Source organism: Panthera pardus, unplaced genomic scaffold, assembly GCF_024362965.1.
Source record: "Panthera pardus isolate Hobbes unplaced genomic scaffold, ASM2436296v1 HiC_scaffold_26, whole genome shotgun sequence".
Taxonomy (NCBI): Eukaryota; Metazoa; Chordata; class Mammalia; order Carnivora; family Felidae; genus Panthera; species Panthera pardus.
Genome location: NW_026526832.1, coordinates 1,122,145 through 1,141,377, shown reverse-complemented (window position 1 = coordinate 1,141,377; position 19,233 = coordinate 1,122,145). Strand labels below are relative to the sequence as shown.

The window sequence follows — 19,233 nt, the reverse complement described above, 5'->3', positions numbered from 1 at the left end:
GTGGCCACTGCTCTTTGAGAACAGGGCTGCCAAGAATAAAGACTGCCAGGTGCTATCCAAATACCCCTCAAGGGCTTGAAACCCTTTCTAGGACTTTAAACAGTCTAAAGAACTGACCTGATCCTTCTTCTACTCAAGAGTGTGGTTTGAAGTTTGCTTCCTCAGTAGGTAATAATGGGGTGGGGCAGAGGTGGGGGCGGAGGGAATCCACAGAGCAACTTCAAACTGATAGGAGCAGTTTTCACAATGAACCTAAAGAAAGCCTGTGGGATTCCAAGATTTACTAAAAATTGCAGGGGACAGATGTAGGCTCTCTTTTATTTCTTTACCATCTGTAAGTAACTATTGGATGCCAGACCCTGACACATTTTGCTTTCCAACAATGAATGCACAGGCCCAAGCCCTGGCTGATCTAGTAGCCAGGTTTTTGACCTGGGCTCCACTTCTCTCAGGCCAGACTGAGCAGTGTGTACACTTAACAGGAAGGGACACACAGCCTGGTGCTTTCTGCGGTTCAGGACCACCTTCCCCAACAGCAGTAGGGACCTCATGGAGGGTACGGAACCCCTGCCCAGGCTTGTGAGCAATGCAGTGCAGGGTGGGTAAAGAAAATTTTAATGAGGATTTGAGGTGCAAGAGAAAGATGTGGAGGACTGGTACTCAGCCCCAGGCACCTCATGTGTACATGGCTCCATGGAGGTTCTCAAGTCGGTGCTTTTGCTGCTGCTTGCGAGCCTGAAGGAAAGAGAGCACAATGGGCAAGAGCCATATGTGAAGGCCTGTGGGTGGAGCAATGGGACAGCTATCATGGAGCTATCACTGTTTTCAGGCTCCTAGCATGTGCATTGCCAAGGCTCTTGCCCCTCACCAGAGTCACCAGGAAGACAACAAGAGCCAAGGACCCTGAAGCCTACCCAGACCTGCTAAGGTAGGAAATGAGAACAAAAGGACAGCGACTGGGGGGCCCCATTACCACCCTCTCCACTTACCACCAGCCCCTACCTTATCTCGTCTATGTTCCTCATAAGTGTCATCATCAGTGGGCAGCTCATGGCGGCACAAGGGGCAGGAATTTGTCTGAGGAAAGGAGGACAGTGTTCCAGCCCAAGTCTGGTCTTCATAAGTTAATATTCGTCCCCTGCTCCCAATACCCACCCCTACCCCTCTCCCTTTTCTGATCCCCTAACAGTTCATAAACAGAACTCGAGAGGCTTGAGAACTGGGCCCAGGGCAAGGTGAGGGCTGAGAAAAAGGAAGTAGTACCTTGCTTAGCCAGGGCAGAATGCAGCTGGAATGGAAGAGGTGATGGCAAGGCATCTCAATGGCAGTCTCCTCCTCCTCAAATTCCAAAAGACACACGGGGCACTTGAGCTCTTTAGGAGGGAGTGCTGATCAGGAGAGCCGCTACAGGCCCTACCTCCCAGCTCCCACTCTTCAAGGACATTCTTGCCCCAACCTGACCTGGAAAACTGAAGGGCCAGACCAGTCTAGCTTGGGAGGGAGTGGGTCTGACAAACCTGCCCCAAACAGTGGAAAGAGTTAGTGTTCTCACCGGCCTGAGAGCCCCTGATGACTCTCCTAGGAAGGTTCTCAACCACAGCTTTGGCAGCAGGTGGAGGCAGGTGATGTTCCCAATCTACTACCAACCCCAAGTCTTCAAAGTCCATCCTATTGAAAAGTGACCTGGGAAGAACGGTGCATGGTCAGAACCACAGAAAACCATACTTTCTCTTTGCCCCAACAGCCCACTAGGCATTATAGCAAATAAATGCCCTGCAGCTAGTACCCTGCAGAAGTGCTCACTAGATTAAAAGCACAGTGGGAAGTGGTTTACAGCTGCTATAAGACAACCCCAAGCATGCAAGCAGTTTAGTCCCATTTTACACATGAGGCAACAGGCTTAGAAGTTACTCAGGCTATGTAGGAATGACCTGGTAAAGCCAGATTCCCAGTGGCAGCGCTGGCTGCCGTGCTTGGTGTTCCTAACTAACGTTCCTACTCACACCCACACGGCCCTTCCCTTACCCCCATCACCCATATTCTCCCTCACCTGCTACAACCGGCTGCCTTCCCGCTCCCTACTCCCCCTACTCTCCAGTTCCAGTCTTTCCCACAATCTCTTTGCCCGGCCCGTCTATGGATGATCCAAATTATTGATCTCCCTCGAATATCGTCTCTGGACTAACTCTCCAGCTTACTCATCCTTCCTCCTCAGATTGGAGGCCCTATATGATCAGCCTTCTCCAGCCAGCCCCAGCCCAGAAACCTGCTGCCTGCGCCCCCACCTCCCAGCATCGCGTACCCACCTTGCGAGCTCCAGCAGCATATTGGTTCGGGCCTGCTGCTCGGAATCCAACGGCTCGCAGTCGTGTTCATCGAAATAGGACGCCATCGCAGCGGTGCTGTCTCACACAGCCCTCGAACCCCGCTGGACTGCGGCCCCGTGGCTCTGGCCAATAAATTGACGAGCTGAGAGAGGAAGACCAATCAGAGCACCCGAAAGGCGGGAACAGAGGCTCGTTTGCCGCACTGAAAGCGGAAGTATTAATTCTGCCGCCTCTCGTTGGCTCGAGTAAGTCAGGTGACCAAAGGCTAAAGCCAATGGCAGGATCTGGGGCTGGTCAGGAAACGTCTGTTTTGGACTCCTAACCTGGGGTAGGTACGTGGGAGTGTCGCGTAATTCGCGTCCACAGAGCGGTGAAAAGGGAAGTGTCGAGGCTGTAGGGGGTCCTGAGTCCGCTCTGCGGTTCAGCGGGGTTAGGACGCATAGGTGTTAAAGGCCCTCCGAGAAAGGGAGGCGCTGGCCTAGGGGCTGAGGGTACTGCGAACCTGGAATCACCGCGTTTCCCGCTGCTCTGTCCGGCCCCGCCAGGTACTTCTGCACCTCCTGCACTCTAGTTGGTTCAGGAGTTGGCGCTTGATTCCTCCCATACCCACAAAACAAAAATTTCCTGTTCATTTCTTCTCTATTAGGCCCAATAAAGAGCAAAGCAAAACTTCCCAACCGAAAGAGGAAAGATCCCTGCCGGGAAATCTGGGACTTTACCGGCTCATGAGACTATGTGTGTGACCTTCAGCCCGTTGTTCAACTTCTCCCCTAGCTTCTGTAAAATCTTTGGCTTGAATTCAAAAGGTGGTTTGCATCCCTGGCTACCCATGAATATTCTGGAGGGAGAATGAGGGGTTGCAGCTTTCAGAGAAAATAACCCTGCCAGATACCCTCAAAGATTCTGACTTAACAGATCTAGGCCCCATAAGGCGGCTGTGTAGGGCAGTGGCTAATGTGTGTGCCCAGGCATCCCACAAACTTGGGTTTAAATCTTAGCTCTGGTACTGATTGAGGCCTAGGGGTGGTGTTTTTAGAAGTTCTACAGGGGATTCTATTTATTTATTTATTTGTTTGTTTGTTTGTTTTAAGTAGGCTGCACACCATCATGGGGTTTGAACTCACACAACCATGAGATCAAGAGTCGCATGCTCTACTGACTGAGCCAGCCAGCCGCCCCTCTACAGGTGATTCCTACTGTGAGGCTGGGCTGAGGACTACTGCACTAAATGATTTGGATGATAGCTACCATTTATTTGGCATCTAGAACCATTACATTGATGGATGTTTTACACTCAGTATAAACAATCCTCATGATTGTTCTGGGAGTTAAGTTGTCCCTTTTTACATATGTAAAACCCAAGTCCCGGAAGTGGCTTGCCCAAATTCACATGGCCTCAAAGTGGTTTTGCTGACCAACTGCAGGGCCAAGTGTTTTTCTCCATCTTTCTCAGGAAAAGAAGATGGTAATGAGCCCAGTAGAAGTAACAAGCCCTGTGATGGGTAAAGCTCCACACAACTCTCAGGTTTGTTCTTATTTCTCTGTCAGTAGTCCTCACTCTGCCTAACAAGGAATTGCTTCTGTTACATACTTGACCCTGAATTTTCCTTCCACCCACACTTGAGTTTGGGAGGCAGTCAAGTAGCCAGGCAGAGATTGCCCAGCTTCCTCAGTCTTGGTAGGACCTTCTTTCCTTCTTCCATGGCTTTTACTCTTTCATCCTCTTTCCTGTGACCCTGAAGGCACTGCCTGCTTGGCCCTGTGTGGCCATGGAGCTCTGAAAAGGCCAAATTCTTTCCTACAGGGCAAACCCTAGGCCGTCCCTTGTGACTGCGCACTGCTGCACCTTTGAAGCCCTTCCCTTTTTCACTGCTGTCTGCCTCATCTGTAATCAGGTGTCGAGCTTGAGGAAGAACATAGAGAAATTGAGCTGGGGAGGGGGGTGGGGTTCAGAGAGGGAAAAGCCTATCCAAAGGTGAGAGCCTTGTCATATAAACATCTTTGAAGTACTTTCTTCTCCTGGAGTCCTATACTGAGTATCCTCAAGACATCAGAAAAATAATAGATTTCATTCCTAGGGAAACAGGCTGGTTTCCCTGTGCTGGTTGAAGGTGCTGGTTGAAGGGTCTGGTTTGAGAACCACTCTGTCTTTCCACCTGCACTCCAGAAGGATCTGTCTGGGTAGGGCTGAATCAAGTATGGAAGGGAAAGGAGAGGGGCCATCTCCCAGGGATAAAGTCCTTTGGACGGTAGACTTTCTAAGCAACCCCAGGAGTGTAGGCAACCTGGAGAGCTTCAGACATACACACACACAGACACTCCAGCTTTTAGCCAAACAGCAGCTTTTAACCAAACAGCAGCTTTTACTGAGCTCCAGGTGGGGCTGGCCTGGCATGGCCAGTGCAGCAGGCTGCCCTCAAGGGCCAGTCTGTGGCGTGATAGGAAATGCAAAGGTGCACACATCAGGGATGCTCTTCAGCACTCAGTTGGGTGGCTCAGGTGAGAGCAAACACCAGGGTTCTCTGGAGACCAGAACCAGCCAGTATGGCCATCGGCCTCTCCTCAGGCCCAGCTGGGTCAGTCCCCAGGCCCTGAGGCAGCGCCTGCGTCCTGGGCCTGTGGGGCACTGCTGCCCTCACTGCTCTGTGGGAGAAAGATGGCCAGGAGCACAATCAGGATGACGAGCAGGCCGCCACCCACCACCAGCCCCAAGTAGATCCGGCATCGGATGTTCTCCCAGCTCTTCTTCTGGGCCAGGGTCTTGGTTGTCTTGCTGAAGGCTGAGCTCTGTGGACATCGCCAGACACAGGGTGGGAGTTAGTGGTTCCCCTAGAGATCCAGGGCCAGGGTCTCCCAACCTCACCTCCCCGGAAGGGCCTAGTCTCCTTCTGCATCTTCCCAGCCTGTCTGCTCCCCTTCTCCACATAGCCTGCCCTGGAACCCTCCCAGCCTGACTCTTGGTCTCAGACACTGGTGTAGCCCTTGACTCACAGCCCTACAGACTCACCCCCAGTTAACAATACCAGCCCTTTACAAAGCTCCACAGCTCCATACGAAGGACTTCTTACTTCATGAGGCCTACCTGGAGCATATCTAGGCTAAAGGTGCCTCAACAAACTCACAGGCCTCACACTGCCCCACAGGCAAGCCTCAGACCCCACCAAGGAGACCCTGAGCACGGCCTGAGAACTTTCTCTCTGAGGACCCCTTCTGGCCTCTCCCTCCCCCATCCCTGCTTCCCCAGGCCTCACACCATGTCCAGGAGTTGGTCAGAACGCTGCTCCAGCTCTGCCAGTTTTCCATCGCGCTCCAGGACCTTGTCGAAGTTGTTGAGCATGATTTCCGTCACCTCGTCCGCCTGCCGCTGGCACCGTTCCAACTCTTTCCCTGCCTGGGCGCCAAGCCCAAGGTCAGAACTGCAGGAGGCCCCCACCTGATCCTGAGACCTAGCGGCCTCCTTGCCCCCACTGTGTGTGGGGTGGGGATGATGTATGGATAGGGTAACAGCATCTTACATGCAAGGGTATGATATGTACAGAGGGAAGGACCAGTCTCCTGAGTGTGTGTGGCTTGCCTCTGCTCTCACAGCTTCTTCTCCTTGCCCATCAAGGCAGGTCCTAGGTCAGCCTTGGCTTTCAGCATCTCAGCATCCTCTAAGATGCCTCAGGATGGAAACCTCCCAGAATCTCACCCTCCCACAAAGCAGATACTTTGCTCACCCGCTCTAGGATGGCCTCTCCCCAATGTGTACCTGCCCTGTGGCTTCCCACTGGCCTAAGGAAGCACCAAAGAAGAGGGCACCAAGCTACATGGCTAGAAGCCAGACAGGGAGGAGATCTACCCCCACGGGGCTAGGAAGGTCACTTCAGACCACCACACATCATAGGTTCTGCCTAACCCCACAGACACACACAGAGAAACAAACTGGGAAGATCAACCCTCCCTCTGACTGGTCAGGCCACTTCTGCCTCCTGGGATGACCCTGCTCCCGTATCAGTGCTCAAAACTGATTCCCTGTCTGCCTGGGAACCTCAGCCTCCCTGGCCTTTGGCCTCAGCCTTCCAGCCACCCACTGTCTTCACTAGGGTCCAACTCACAGAGATGAGACCTACTCTTAGACTTCTCAGCTTTGGCAGCAACCACACCAGACAGAAGAACCCAGGTAATTTCAGAGGAAGGCAGATGCAGGTTTCAAGTGGGGAGGTGGCGGGGGGCTGAGAGAACAGGAGAGAGGAAGAGAGCATGCATCACAAGCAAGAAAGGGACTGGGCTTTGGACACACGCAACTGAGTGAGATCTAGGGCAGGAGGGCCCAGTAAAAACTGGAAGTCCAGGAGCAGGTCCAGGGACATGTCAGGGAGATGAATACCAGCAGATTAACAAACCACAGCAACTCCCTTCTCCCAGCCTAGTTCCCCCACAGCCCGTCCCTGTTCTCATCTCCTCCCCACAGAGCACTAGCCAAGCTCCCTTTCCTGCCAGACCATATTGCCCATTGTCTGCAGCAGACATTTTGGCACTTGACTGAATTCCACTTAAAACCAGAGAAAGGGGAGGGATCCAGTGTTCACGGAGAGCCACTCCTACTCAGGCAAGAATCCGCGTTCAGGATCCTTGCAGCTGTCTTGCACACAACCTCCAAGCATTCCCAGTACATGAGTCCTATCTCCCCAGCTAGACCACAGGCCCCAGGGGGAAGGGCTGCCTCTGTCTGTCCCCCATCCTGGTGACCTGGGGGGGGGCCAGCACAGTGCTGACCATTGCAAGGACTCATTGAGCGGGTCATCGCATTGTAGCCTATCCAAGAGCAGCTCTTAGTCTCAAGAGATGTTTTCCCAGTGTGTTTATCTAGCCCAGCAGGAGTTTCGTGGGGCAGGCATCTGAAACCCAAGTAGGTCAATATTTACCCATGAGCTTAGAAAAGCAACCTGCTTGGAGAGGGGGCAGGCAAACTATGACAGAGGGGTACACTCACAGGCTGGGGGGGGGGGGCAGAAACTGGGGAACAAAGCAATAATGCAGAGAGCAGGGAAACTGCCCCCATCGCTAACTTTTCCCCAGTAATCATCACCACTCTTATTACTACCACTTTAGTCAACAAGCTCACATAGTTCGCATTCACACGGCCCAAGGCATCCCCCCATTCATAACAGCCCAAGGCAAAAACTTGAGAATGGACAAAGATCCGAAATGACAAATCACTGCTAGAGGTTGGTGGGATGCTGAATATGACTGTGTTTCTACTCTGAAAACTCCAGCTATTATTCTCTTATTCTCCAACGTGGGGTGACATTGGGTCACATTCCCCAAGAGAGTTGGCTGTGCTTCCTGCTGCAATCTGCAGCCTCCTCCCCCCACTGCGAAGCCAGGCCTGTCCGGAGGCCCCAAGGTGGGACCAGGCCTAAAAGAATACATTCGCTCCAGGGAACACAGAGGCCCCGGGCTCAAGTCCCTGGCCCTCCTGGGTCCTCTCTCAACTAGCAGAAAAAGGACACTGTATGCATAGGTCCCTACTGGCACAGTGAGAAATAACCACAGAATGTGGAAGGAGGTAAGGGACCAGAGGGCAGGGCCACACTACACCTGCCACAGTGAACTCAACATAGTGCCTGGCACACAGTGGACACGCGGAAAAAAATTTCTGAATGAATTGTGCCTGTTCTTAAGAAGCCCACTATAGACTGAGGGAAAGAGACATATAGGACATCATGAGAGAAGAGTGAAGGGCTGTGCTGTGAGATACACATACCCAGTGTTGGAGCCTCCCTCAGAGAGTGGATTCCTGTGAACTGAGACAGACCGGGCGGATGAGCCCTTGCAGGATGGGGTGGAGTTGGGGCATTCAGGCAAAGACACACCAGGCAGAGGGTAAGGGCGGAGGGGGGCAGGGTGGGGCCAGAGAACACACGCGGTAAAAGTCAAGAAGGGGACAGTCACTTGGAGGAACAGAACACGACCTAGTGTAGACTTCTGAGCCAAGTGGGGGACACTGGAGAGGGGCTTCAGAATAATTTCTCTATTGGTGGTAGACGGCAGTGAGAAAACTCCCAGGCAGAGAGAACAGCCAGAAGAGGTGGACAAATGCCACCAGCAGGGGTGTGGGGTTGCCAGGTAATGGGGAGCAAAGAGCATAGAGAGGAAGGATGGGTGGGAGGAGCACTTGCCAGCCCTGCTTGGGGTCTGCAGGGCTGAGGTTGTGCAGTGGAGGGGGAGCATCAGCATGGTTGGTAGACAGGGGGTGGCAGTTACACAGGAAATGTTCTTGATAGACCGTTAGCCCTCTGTACAGAATATCCTGCCTTCAACCCTCAAACATCTCCGGTTTCTCCAGGCCAAATACCCTAGGTGCCTCTGAAAACAAAGCTTTCCCAAACCTCCCTGTCGTAACTCTCCCGTCTCCTTTCTTTCTTGGCTAGTGCCCAAGAATCCCTATTCCAGCTGTCACTGTTGTTCTAGTCAGAGGACTGGGGCAGCAAAGGGGCGTATCAGCTCCTTCCTAGGTCAGCACTTACCTGAGCTGAGAGTTAAGAACGAGGGCTCAGCATTGCAGCCCTGGGTTCCTTCAAATCTTGCCTCTGCCACTTGTCCACTACATGACCTTTCTGATCCTCCACTGCCTCATCCGTAAAGTGGTGACAGGAATAATATCTACCATAATGTTAGCTAGGGCCCGTGACATGTTACGAACAAAGTGCTTGTCACAATACCTGTCGCATACTAAGTGCTCAATAAACAAGAGCTATTATTATTAATGAAGCCCAATCTTCCCTCACTGATGTTTTTTTTCTTAGCAGTCAGATCTCAAGAACTACACAATATATGTGATCATTAAAACCTCTTAGATATTTTTACAAAATACACAGCCAAGCAAGTTCTTCCTTATTGCAAACCTGTGTGCTTAATTGTCTCTAACTTTACAGGGGCCTTTGATAACCTGCATCGAGTATTTCCATCAAGCACTACAGGCTGCTGAGAAGGCTGTACATCCTGACAGTAATAACGGCCACCATTCAATGGACACAGAGCTAAGCACTGCCTGCTGTTTGTCCTCCTTAGCTTATTTAATCCTCACAACCCACCGAAGGCATGCTGTTATCCCAGTTTTATAAGAAACTGAGGCTCAGAGGGGTTAAACCATCTGTCCAAGGTCACAGAGGCAGTAAGTAGACGATCTGGGAGTTGAACCAATACACTGTAAACTCCAAGAATCACATTCTTAACCACTGTGCTAAAGTGAATGCAAGTACAGGGAGGTCAAATACTTCAGCTGGCTAGGTAAAGACTCCCCAGACCTTCTGATGCTGCCAGTTCCACTTGTGCGCACACGAGGGAAGCCCATGGTTCAAAACCCACGTTCACTGGACAGTGCATACGAGAGGACCATCCAGAAGATGAATGAATTCAAGCTCTTACCCATTCAGTTGTCATCTTTCCCATCACTCTTTGTTCCTGCTCTATCACCTATACCTGCCACCATGACTGGCACAGAAGAAATGCCCAAGAAATACTTGTTGATTGAATGAATCAGAGGAGAGGACAAGGAAGAAAGACCAAGGAGGGAAGGGGGTGGAAGAAGGAAGGGAAAGCGCTGGGGGCAGAGAAAGGGGCAAGACTGAAAGAAACAGAGGGATGGGGCTAGGAGACGGGTAGGGGAGAAAGGTCAATGTACCTTCCCTGAGCTCTGATTCACTATTTGCCTCAGATGACCCTATGAGAGTGCCAGAGTTTTCCAGTACCCCTCAGTAAATTATCCTGGCCTCAGCCTTCATTTCAGGAGTTTCCTCTTCTCCCCAAGTGCTAGAGGCCAACTGGAAGCCCACCCCTAGCCCTGGCTGATCCCTTGCCCTGCATGCTAGGAAGTGGGCTCTGAGCTCTGTCCCATTCTTGGAGCCTCCCTCAGTTTCCTGGCATGGCCTTAGAGCTCAGTGCAACCTTCCTGCCCCACTTCCTCTTCCTGCCTCCAGTTCCCTAGAGATGAGGCCATCCAGGCATCATAACCCCCAGCCAGGCCACATCCATCACACCTCTGCCAGCTTCTCCAGTGCAGAATCTTAAAGCACCAAGCCTGCTTCCTGCTCAGCCCATCTTCCCAGGAGTCCAGGGGACAGAGGAAGCAACTGGCACCACCTGTTCCTGACACCTTTGCCTCATAGCTGGCAAGTGGGGACACAGGCCAGAGTCTGCAGCAGGAGTGGGGGATGACTCACCTCCAGAATGTGTCCCTAGGCAGAGGTTAAGAGTCAGGCCTGTGCCACACTCTGGTAACTTCAGTGGAACTTTCATGGTAAACATCTCCCTTGATCTTTCCCCAGGGGAAGGAGTGTGCCCTCCAACACCCTGCCATGGGGCTGGCAGAGCCTCTGGCAGCCCATCTGCTCAGGTTTCCAACTCCCAGGCCACACTTGGCTCTTCACAGCTCCAGGAAAGGCTGAAGAGGTCATCACATTACCTACCACTTCTCAGGAGAAGGTTCTGAGTGCCAGGCAGGGCTCTGCCATTGGATCTCCCTTAACCTCACAAGGACCGGCAAGGCGGGTATTGCTGACCCCACTTCACAGATGCGGAAAAGGAGGCTCAGGAAGGTTAAGTGACTTGCCCGGGCTCACAGAGCCAGCCGGTAAGTGGCCACGACCAGGATCTCAGCCTGGAGTCTGACTCCGTAACCGCGAGGCTCAGGGAAGGGGGGAGCCCGAGTCGCGCTCACTGCGCCAAGGCGGCCAAACTTTCTCTCCCCAGCCCGCGCGCCCCGAGTGGAGGCTCTGGCCCCCATCCTGCTCCTGGCGGTGGCCACCTCACCGGGGGACCGGCGCGGATCCCGGAGGTCGCCTCCCACCTCGGACTTCAGACTCCAGCCTCCCACCCACACGTCGCCCATTGCCTCCCTGCGCGGTCGGCTCCGCCCCGCCCGGGGCCCTCACCATCGCTGCTGCCGCCGCTGGGCCGGCTCCCGCTCCTCTGTCGCCGAGCTGCCGCGGTGCCACACACCCGGGAGGAAGCGGAGGGGCGGGGCCGCGGCCGCGGGGGCGGGGGGCGCGCCTGCCCCGAGCCCGCACCCGGGCCAACGAAAAGCGAAAGCTGCAGGCGTCCGGCCCAGCTTCGCCTGGCTCCCCAGCCCCCGGAACCGGGCGCCTGTGCCTGAGCAGCCCGGGGCTCGTTCTGCGCTCGGCACCCCCACACGTCGGGGGGCCCAGTGAAGTGGGCTCTGGAGACAGGCATCGCCCGCAACAAGCAACCGTCCCAGTGCCACGGCGATGGCGCTGTGCTAGAGACGACGCGGACCGCCAGCCAGGTGGGGTCTCTGCCACCTCGGGGAATGCATGCCACCGGTACCCAAAAACCGACTCCGCAAGAAAGTTTTGGAACGAAAGAAAGTTTATTCACAATCAACATTGTGAATGCACTACCTACCACTGAATTGTCTACTTTGAAACAGCACCGCTGTGTGTTACAATTGTACGTACACGTATACACTGTATGTTGTGTGAATGGCGCCTCGCTTAAAAAAGAAAACGGACCCCCATGAAGAAGGTGCTAGTTCTGGCTTTTCTGTATTTCCCTCTTCACCACAAGGGCAGCTGCAGCCCTGCCCTCATATGACCCTGCTCCTCCATCGGAAGATGGGCGAGGCCACCCCTCCAGAGCCTTCCTGACTCTACCCGTTCTCGCCCTCTCCTCTCACTGCTTCAAACAAGTCACAGCCACCTGTTCTCCACCCCACCCCCTGCCACTACCAACACAACTGTGGCTGCTCTTGAGGAAGGAGGTTGAGGGCTTCCCTCCTTGGGTTGAGCCCCTGTGAGCACAGCCTTCATCCCCACCCTGGGCACTCTGGGTCCCAGGGAAGAGGTTTCACCCCAGTTCTGTGGACCTTGAGTCCAGGAGTGGCCTGAGGAGAGAGGATGGCTGTAGTCTGACCTAGGAGGACCTAGGAGGACAAAGACAGCCCAGAGGGCTTTTTTTTTTTTTTTTTTTTTCTTTTTCCTCCCTGGCTTTCAGAGTATGATTCCAGGACTTGCCAGTAGGAGTCCCAGATTCTGTCTCCCAAACCTGTTCCTTCTACACCCCCTCCCCAAAACAGGTTTTTGGGTTTTTTTTAATACTGGAAAGCCCAGGGGAGAAATAGGGACAGAAATGACAAGAACCCTTTCCCCAAACCAAGAGAGAGGAAAGAGTGGCGATGAGGTGGAACCTGGTGGGGAGGAGGGAAGCCCAAAGACAAAGAGGCCTATTGTACATGGAGGGGAAGGAGGGCCATAGGCCCTGTCCTATGACACTGACTGGGCCCAACCACGAGACATGGGGAGAGATGCTCGCCCCCTCAGCTGAGACCCAGAGGCCCTGCTAAGTCCCAAAGGGGCAGGGGCAGACAAAAGACAAATAGAACTTTGTAGAACCAGGGGCACCCAGCTGGGTCAGTCGGAAGAGCATGAGACTCTTGATCTCGGGGTTGTGAGGATAAGCCCCATGATGGGTTGTAGAGATTACTTAAAAAAAAAAAAAGAACTTTGAAGAACCAAAGAGAAGGAAAAGCAGCCCGGTTCCTCCAACCCCTCACTCAACTGCAACAGGGCCACAGAAGAGAGATGGCAATGACAGGAGAGGCAGGAGGCCCTCAGGCTGTCTTGGCTAATGCTTCCTGCAGAAAAGTAACAAAGGGACATGGCAAGACCCAAGATGGACACTTAGGAGTCTTGCACACCACCCTAAAATGATTTTGAATTTTCCATTTGCTGAGACCCTCAGAAAATTCTGGTTCTTGAGACCTGTGGATAATAGAGAAGAATGAGGAGGCTCCATCTTTCTTCTCCAAATATACACTCTCTACCCCTCCAACAACTTGGACCTCAAATACGAGAATCTCAGCCAGAAGGCATGCCCAGGGGGAAAAGAAATAGAAGGGCCAAAGGCAAAATGGAAGGGGAGAAATTACCTCACATGTGTAGAGATACTGAAAGGTCTTTATTGCCCACCGGCCACCATCAGTTTCCCAGCCACATGCTGGGCCTTCTGGGTGTCTCTCCAACCAACTCTGAGAGCCCATGAAATGCAGCCATGGTCCGGCTCTCTCCTTCCAGGGGACCAAGGTGCTCCCTGGGGCAGACAGTATGGCAGCGGGGCCTCAGAATGAGGGGAGGGAGGACAGAGCAGCATTTCCTGCTGAGGATGGGAGAGAGGGCCCTTCTTGGCACCCACTATGGAGGGCTTCCCTGAAGAGGAAGACGGGGGGCAGGGGAGGGGCTCCCTAAGTTGGGATGGCATGGGTGGCAAAGAGCACGATGAGGAGGATGATGATAAAAACAATCACACAGATGAGGACAATCATCTTCACGTTCTTCCACCAGAATTTCCGAGCCACCTTCTGTGACGTGGTCTTGAAGTGCTCCGACTGTTGGGGGATAAGGCAGAGTGAACCAGTGCATCCTCCCACTGGAACAGAGGCCCACACGCCGTACATCTAAATACTTAAGTGATCAGTTGAAATAACAGATTGTTAGACAAAAAATGTTCTGTCCTCCTGCCTTCATGACAGTCTGGTGGGCCACGTTCAAATTTAGAGTTCTTGGACTCCCTTTGGCCCCCTGCTTTCCCCATTCTCTTCTTACCCTGCACCATCATGCACCTTGAAGCACCTATGCTCACACCCAGGGGTGCGATACTGTCTGCACGATCCACCTTGGGAGGGCACACATTGGGGCCAAGGGGTGCAAGCTCCAGATGGTCACATCTCCCTGGATCCATGACCCCTCACCCCACGGGGACTACTGAGGCTGGAGGGTGGGCCAGGGCAGCATGGAGGTTGGAGGTGACAGAAACTGCTCTTTCTCCTCAACTCAAGTTGCAGAAATTAAGTTTCCCTGGGCCATGCTCCCCTGATTAGGCTATGGAAAGAAACACTAAGTCCCAGGGAGACAGGAGACAAAGGACCTATACCCAAAATTACACACAGGACTCAGAAAGCCATGGCCAGTCTCTCCCTGTGGACGTGGAACCTTAGGCTCCAGCCTTTATTGGAGTTACTTTGTTAGAGTTACTCCCTCCCTGAGCAGCTGGCTTCAGCCCCTGGCTGGAGGGAGAGAGGAATGAGGTCTAGCAAGATGTGTGGGAGATATTATTCTAGCCTTCAGTTAGCAGAGGACCCTTTGATCAAAGAATTTCACTGCTCTTCCCAGCTTCTTTTGAAAGCAGACTCAGCAAAACTCCAGCAGTTTTCTACCCCCTGCCAAATAACTCCCAGAGAAGGCCAAAGGCCCTAGGAGGATTTTCCAGAGCCAATATTTTTGCCCTGGGGAGGTCAGGTCCAAATGATTGTCAAGGGAAGCCTTCAAAGAGAAAAATCAGTTTCATGGGAGAGAAGCCTAAGAATGCAAGGCCTGACCGGGGTCGTCTGTCTCTGAAAATACCTCCAACAGTCAGCCCCATCCACCCTCCCCCATCGTTGGACCCCTTCCCTGGATCCCAGTCCCAATCAGTGGAATAGAGCAGAATCAGAACTGGGGACTCGCTCATCAATTCCCAAAACAAGTGAAAAGGCAGACTTTCCTCCTATTCATTTTGCCCCCAACACCACCAACCCCCAAACCTCAACAATCCTACCCTCCCCTCTCTTCCTCTACCCCCAGTGGGCTCCCCATCTCACTGTGGCTTCCAGATCCTCTGTCTTGTTGCGGAGATGGTCCAGGTTTTCTCCTCGGGCCAGGATCCGCTCCACATTCTGGGTCATGATATTCTTGACTCCTTCCACCTCACTCTGCAGGTTCCGTACACGATCATTTCCTCCACCTCCACTGGCCTCCTCCTGGGCAGCAACACAGGGGTTAATTAGGTCAAGCAGTGGAGGAACTGAGACTCAGCCTCAGAGGCTGGAGGAGGAGAAGGCCTAAGATGGACTTTAGCTTTTTTTTTTTTTTTTAATGTTTGAACTGTTTACAAAAAGAAAGTTTTCATGTATTACTCATGTAATCAAAAAATAAATGCATTTTTAAGTCTCGGAAGTTGAGTGCTGATGCTAGACAGACTGGATCAAATTTCTTTTCAGGTTCTCAGGGCCCCTGATGAGGAAAAGAAACACAGCACTAAATCCCTCTCCACTGTTTCCTTGCTCCTCTGATTGGGTTAGAGGGAACTGCTGAGCAGGCATCTTACAAAGTAGAAACCCTAAACCGTTACTTACCAAAGGGTCCTTGTTACAAATATGTGTGCTGGGCAGCAGAACACCCTCAGCTAGCACACCCCCCCTTCCCTGCAAGAGAGTAGCTGGAGAGCAGTTCGGGTCCCAGGCCTCCAGCCTAACTGCTGTGACCCAGAGCAACAGCAACCAGGCTCTAAGTCCCTCACCAGGCCCCATGAGGGACAGTCATTGCGCCACAAACTTCTGCTTTCCCCACCACACAGCACCATGCGCAGGCACCAAGCCACGACTGCCTGCTTAAGCAGATATTAAATAAAAACAGCAGCCTGGGTGTTGGGGGAAATGGAGGGCCAGTCTGCCCTGGCTGATGATAAGGTTTTTGAACAAGGAGGGAAAACCATTATTAAGCTCCTCCCACCCTGACCCACTAGACCTCTTGAAACAGGCCAGGAGCCGTGGGTCCAAACTAAATGGGTTATCACAGAAATCCAACTTTTGGTTCTTTTACAAACCCTTAGTTCTCTTCCTCACGTTTATGGAGAGGGGGCTGATTCCTCAGACCCGGCAGAGAGACAGATTCCTAGGGTTTCGGTATAGGGCTAAAGTGAAAGGCAGGCGGGAGGCGCGCGGGGGGCGGGGGGGGGGGGGGGGTGGTCTGCCGCTGGGCTGGAATCCGCCCTGAGAACTTCAGAGGTGCTGCCCAGGGGTGTCACAACACCCGGCGGTTGGAGGGCTGGAGGAGGAGATGAAAGGCTTCTCAGCAGCTCCTCGCCTGGAATTCGGATCCCCCACCCCCACCGAAACCCTGCTCCAGGCCGGCACAGAGGTCAGGGGAGGGAGTAGAGAAGAAGCAGGAACACCCGCCCAGGCAGCTCCGAACTTTTTGCAGTCAAGTTGTCAAAGGAGAAAGGCCAGTCAGCCCTGGCCCAGCCCTCCGACTTTGCCGCCGCTCTCTCCTGATCCCCAGCCCCCAGCCCACTCTGGCCCGTCTTTGAATCAGCCCCTTCCTGGTTTTCAGCTCGCTCACCATGTCTCCAAGCGGCTCAGGCCTGTCAGCGGCAAACTCGCCTAGTCTGTTTCCTCCCGGGCGGCCCTCGGCTCACTTCCTGCTTGCTCCAACTTTCAGCCTGCCCCCGCCCACCTCGCATCCCGAGCGGTTCCAGCCTCACCTCCGGCAGGTTCCCCCAGGTAGGCGGGCACCCTCCATTGCCCTCCCAGTCTCCTCCCAAACCAGGGCTTAGGCTTAAAGCAACAGGGCTCCCGGGCACCAAAGGTCTTCTAACTCATCAGGAACAAGAAAAGAAAGATCAAGCAGCCCTCCTAGGTTTCCTGACGCTGGACCTCCCGATATAGAAAGGGAAGCGCTCTCTCTCTCTCTCTCTCTCTTTTTTAATGTCCTGAATATCTGACCCCAAAACTTACAGACTGAAATCAACCCTAAGCACCCTGCCAGGGCTAATTAACATAGAAACAGAACACAGATATGAAAATTTCTTGTTGGCAACCCTTGTTCCCATGTTTATGGTTGGTCAGAAAGTATTAAAACCTCCAAAGTCTGGAATGCTGTGATCTTTGGCTGTGGTGTCAGAAAGCTCTGGGTTATTAGCTGTGTGACCCTGAATGAACCTCTTCACCTCTCTGGGTTTTGCAGGTGCTAGTGATGATGTCAGAGGATGGTGGGGAGGTATAAAAGGATAGCACATGCAGTGTGCCTGGCAAAGTGTCCAGAACAAAGACCTATCCACTGTTATAACCAGGAAATGATGGCTAACCAACCCCTTCTTTCCTCCCAGAGTTCAACAATCCCTTCAGGAGCCACCATGAGGGGTTGGTGAGCCGAGTCAGAAATGGTCAGATGCCTGCCCTATGGACCAGAGAAGGGCCCCAGGGCAAAGGATTTTTCCACCACCTGGCTCCAGGCCAGAGAAAATCCAGTCTTCCTGGATGGTATTTATGAAGACAGAACAATAACAGGGTCACGCAAAAGGGAACAAACATTCCTGTCCCATCCCAGAAGTATCAGTTCTAAGAGGGAAATGTCAGCTTCTCTAACACATGCTTTTTCAAAGGATTTAACAAATTTTGGACCTCAGTTTTGAGACACTTTATTCTACTTTATAATGAAATCTTATCCCAATTTAGATATTATATTTTGCAAACCTGAATTTCGATGGACAGTACCAGCCTGCTTTCACCATCCTTAGAAAAGCTATAAAGTAGAGGCGCCTGGGTGGCTCAGTAGGTTCAGCATCCGACTTCAGCTCAGGTCATGATCTCACCATTAGTGAGTTCAAGCCCCGCGTGGGGCTCTGTGCTGACAGCTCGGAGCCTGGAGCCTGCTTCAGATTCTGTGTCTCCCTCTCTCTCTGCCCCTCCCCCGTTCATGCTCCGTCTCTCTGTCTCAAAAATAAATAACATTAAAAAAAAAAAAAGCTATAAAGTGGTCAAGTGGAGGTAGGTCAGAATCCTTGATCTGTACTTGTGCTGTCCAGTACAGTAGCCACTGACCTCATGTGCACATAGTACTATGTACTGTATACTGTGAACATAGTACTTGAACTATGGCTAATCTGAACTGAGAAGTGAGGGGCCCCTGGGAGGCTCAGTGGTTGACTTTGGCTCAGATCATGATCTCATGGCTCTTGTATTCAAGCCCCACATCCTCAGGCAAAGCCCTGATAGTGTGGAGTCTATTTCAGATTCTCTGTCTCTCTCTGTCTCTCTCTCTCTCTGCCCCTCCCCTACTCTCTCTCTCTCAAAAAAAATTTTTAAACAAATTAGAATGAACTGAGAAGTGATGTAAGAGTAAATAAAGTACACTCTGTATTTCAAAGAGTTGTTATGAAAAAAAGAATGTAAATATCTCACTAGTCATTTTACATACTGATGACATGTTGAAATAATGTCGTAGTATATTGAATTAAATTTTAAAAATTGATAAAATTAATTTCACCTGTTTCTTTTCTTTTACTATTAGACATGCTGATCCATACCTTAATATTTGTGTGACCTTAGATAGACTTATGTGACATCTCTAAGCCTCAGTTACCTCACTGTCTGTGCCTGGCACTGAAAAAACCCTCAGTAAATGGTGGCTATTGTGATTACTATTATTAAGAATGCCAGGGCGCCTGGATGGCTCAGTCGCTTAAGCATCTGACTTAGGCTCAGGTCAGGATCTCATGGTTCATCAGTTCTAGTCCCACCTCAGATGAGCACGAGCTTCACTTCGGGTGAGCTGGAGCCCTGCTTTGGGTCAGTCCCCCTTCTCTGTGTCTCTCTTCCTCTCTCTTTGCCCCTCACAGGATTCTCTGTGTGTGTCCCTAGCTCACTGGCGCCCTCTCGCTCTCAAAAAAAAAAAAAAAAAAAAAAAAAAAATGTCCAAATGCTAAGGCAATGGTGGATAGGGGAACATGAAAGGTGCCAAGAAACAAAGGGCCAGAGTAGAATGTCTGAGAAGAGCAGAAAGAAATGAAGGAGGATTTCCAGGGTGGAAATCAAGGTGACAGTAGTTGAGGAGTTACTGGGGTCTAGCATGCCACTGCCAGCCTTGGATATACATCGATGTCCCTGAGGGAGCTGACCCTTGGCCTAGATCCAGCAGCCATTAGGGAGATTCTCTAGGGCCCAGAGTTGGGACTGCAACCTGTTCCACCTTGTCTTCACCATGCAGAATCCCTGCAGGCTTGGCCTCACCTCACTGTGCAAACATCACAATGCTACCCTTGGGCATAAGACCACCTTGCTAATGCCCTCACAAGATGAGACACTCAGGCA

General features: G+C 52.2%; 3 protein-coding genes and 1 long non-coding RNA gene across 6 annotated transcripts; 1 reads left to right on the top strand and 3 right to left on the bottom strand.

Annotated features, from left to right (window-relative positions):
• Nucleotides 1-266: 266 nt before the first annotated feature.
• On the bottom strand, nt 267-2,447 carry RNF181 (ring finger protein 181). The gene is made up of 5 exons (XM_019443697.2): nt 2,307-2,447; nt 1,553-1,683; nt 1,264-1,373; nt 1,003-1,077; nt 267-735 (listed from the first exon to the last, which is right to left on the bottom strand). The coding sequence occupies exons 1-5, from the start codon at nt 2,390-2,392 to the stop codon at nt 676-678; spliced, it is 462 nt and encodes a 153-aa protein (XP_019299242.1). The 5' UTR covers nt 2,393-2,447; the 3' UTR covers nt 267-675.
• Nucleotides 2,448-3,196: 749 nt separating this feature from the next.
• Nucleotides 3,197-10,744, top strand: LOC109263907 (uncharacterized). Its single transcript, XR_008417996.1, has 3 exons — nt 3,197-3,852; nt 9,248-9,486; nt 10,640-10,744. It is a non-coding gene; the product is annotated as an uncharacterized LOC109263907 (long non-coding RNA).
• Nucleotides 4,653-11,352, bottom strand: VAMP5 (vesicle associated membrane protein 5). Of its 3 annotated transcripts, none has more exons than XM_019443659.1 (3): nt 11,246-11,352; nt 5,581-5,718; nt 4,653-5,114 (listed from the first exon to the last, which is right to left on the bottom strand). In XM_019443659.1, the coding sequence occupies exons 1-3, from the start codon at nt 11,246-11,248 to the stop codon at nt 4,905-4,907; spliced, it is 351 nt and encodes a 116-aa protein (XP_019299204.1). In that variant the 5' UTR covers nt 11,249-11,352; the 3' UTR covers nt 4,653-4,904. The 3 variants fall into 3 exon arrangements, with proteins under 3 accessions (XP_019299204.1, XP_019299212.1, XP_019299200.2); XM_019443667.2 differs by lacking the exon at nt 11,246-11,352 and adding an exon at nt 10,535-10,657; XM_019443655.2 differs by lacking the exon at nt 11,246-11,352 and adding an exon at nt 6,440-9,248.
• A 1,915-nt stretch (nt 11,353-13,267) lies between these two features.
• On the bottom strand, nt 13,268-16,606 carry VAMP8 (vesicle associated membrane protein 8). The gene is made up of 3 exons (XM_019443680.2): nt 16,484-16,606; nt 14,965-15,123; nt 13,268-13,713 (listed from the first exon to the last, which is right to left on the bottom strand). Exons 1-3 carry the CDS (start codon nt 16,484-16,486, stop codon nt 13,570-13,572), a joined length of 306 nt encoding a protein of 101 aa, XP_019299225.1. The 5' UTR covers nt 16,487-16,606; the 3' UTR covers nt 13,268-13,569.
• Between the last annotated feature and the right edge of the window lie 2,627 nt (nt 16,607-19,233).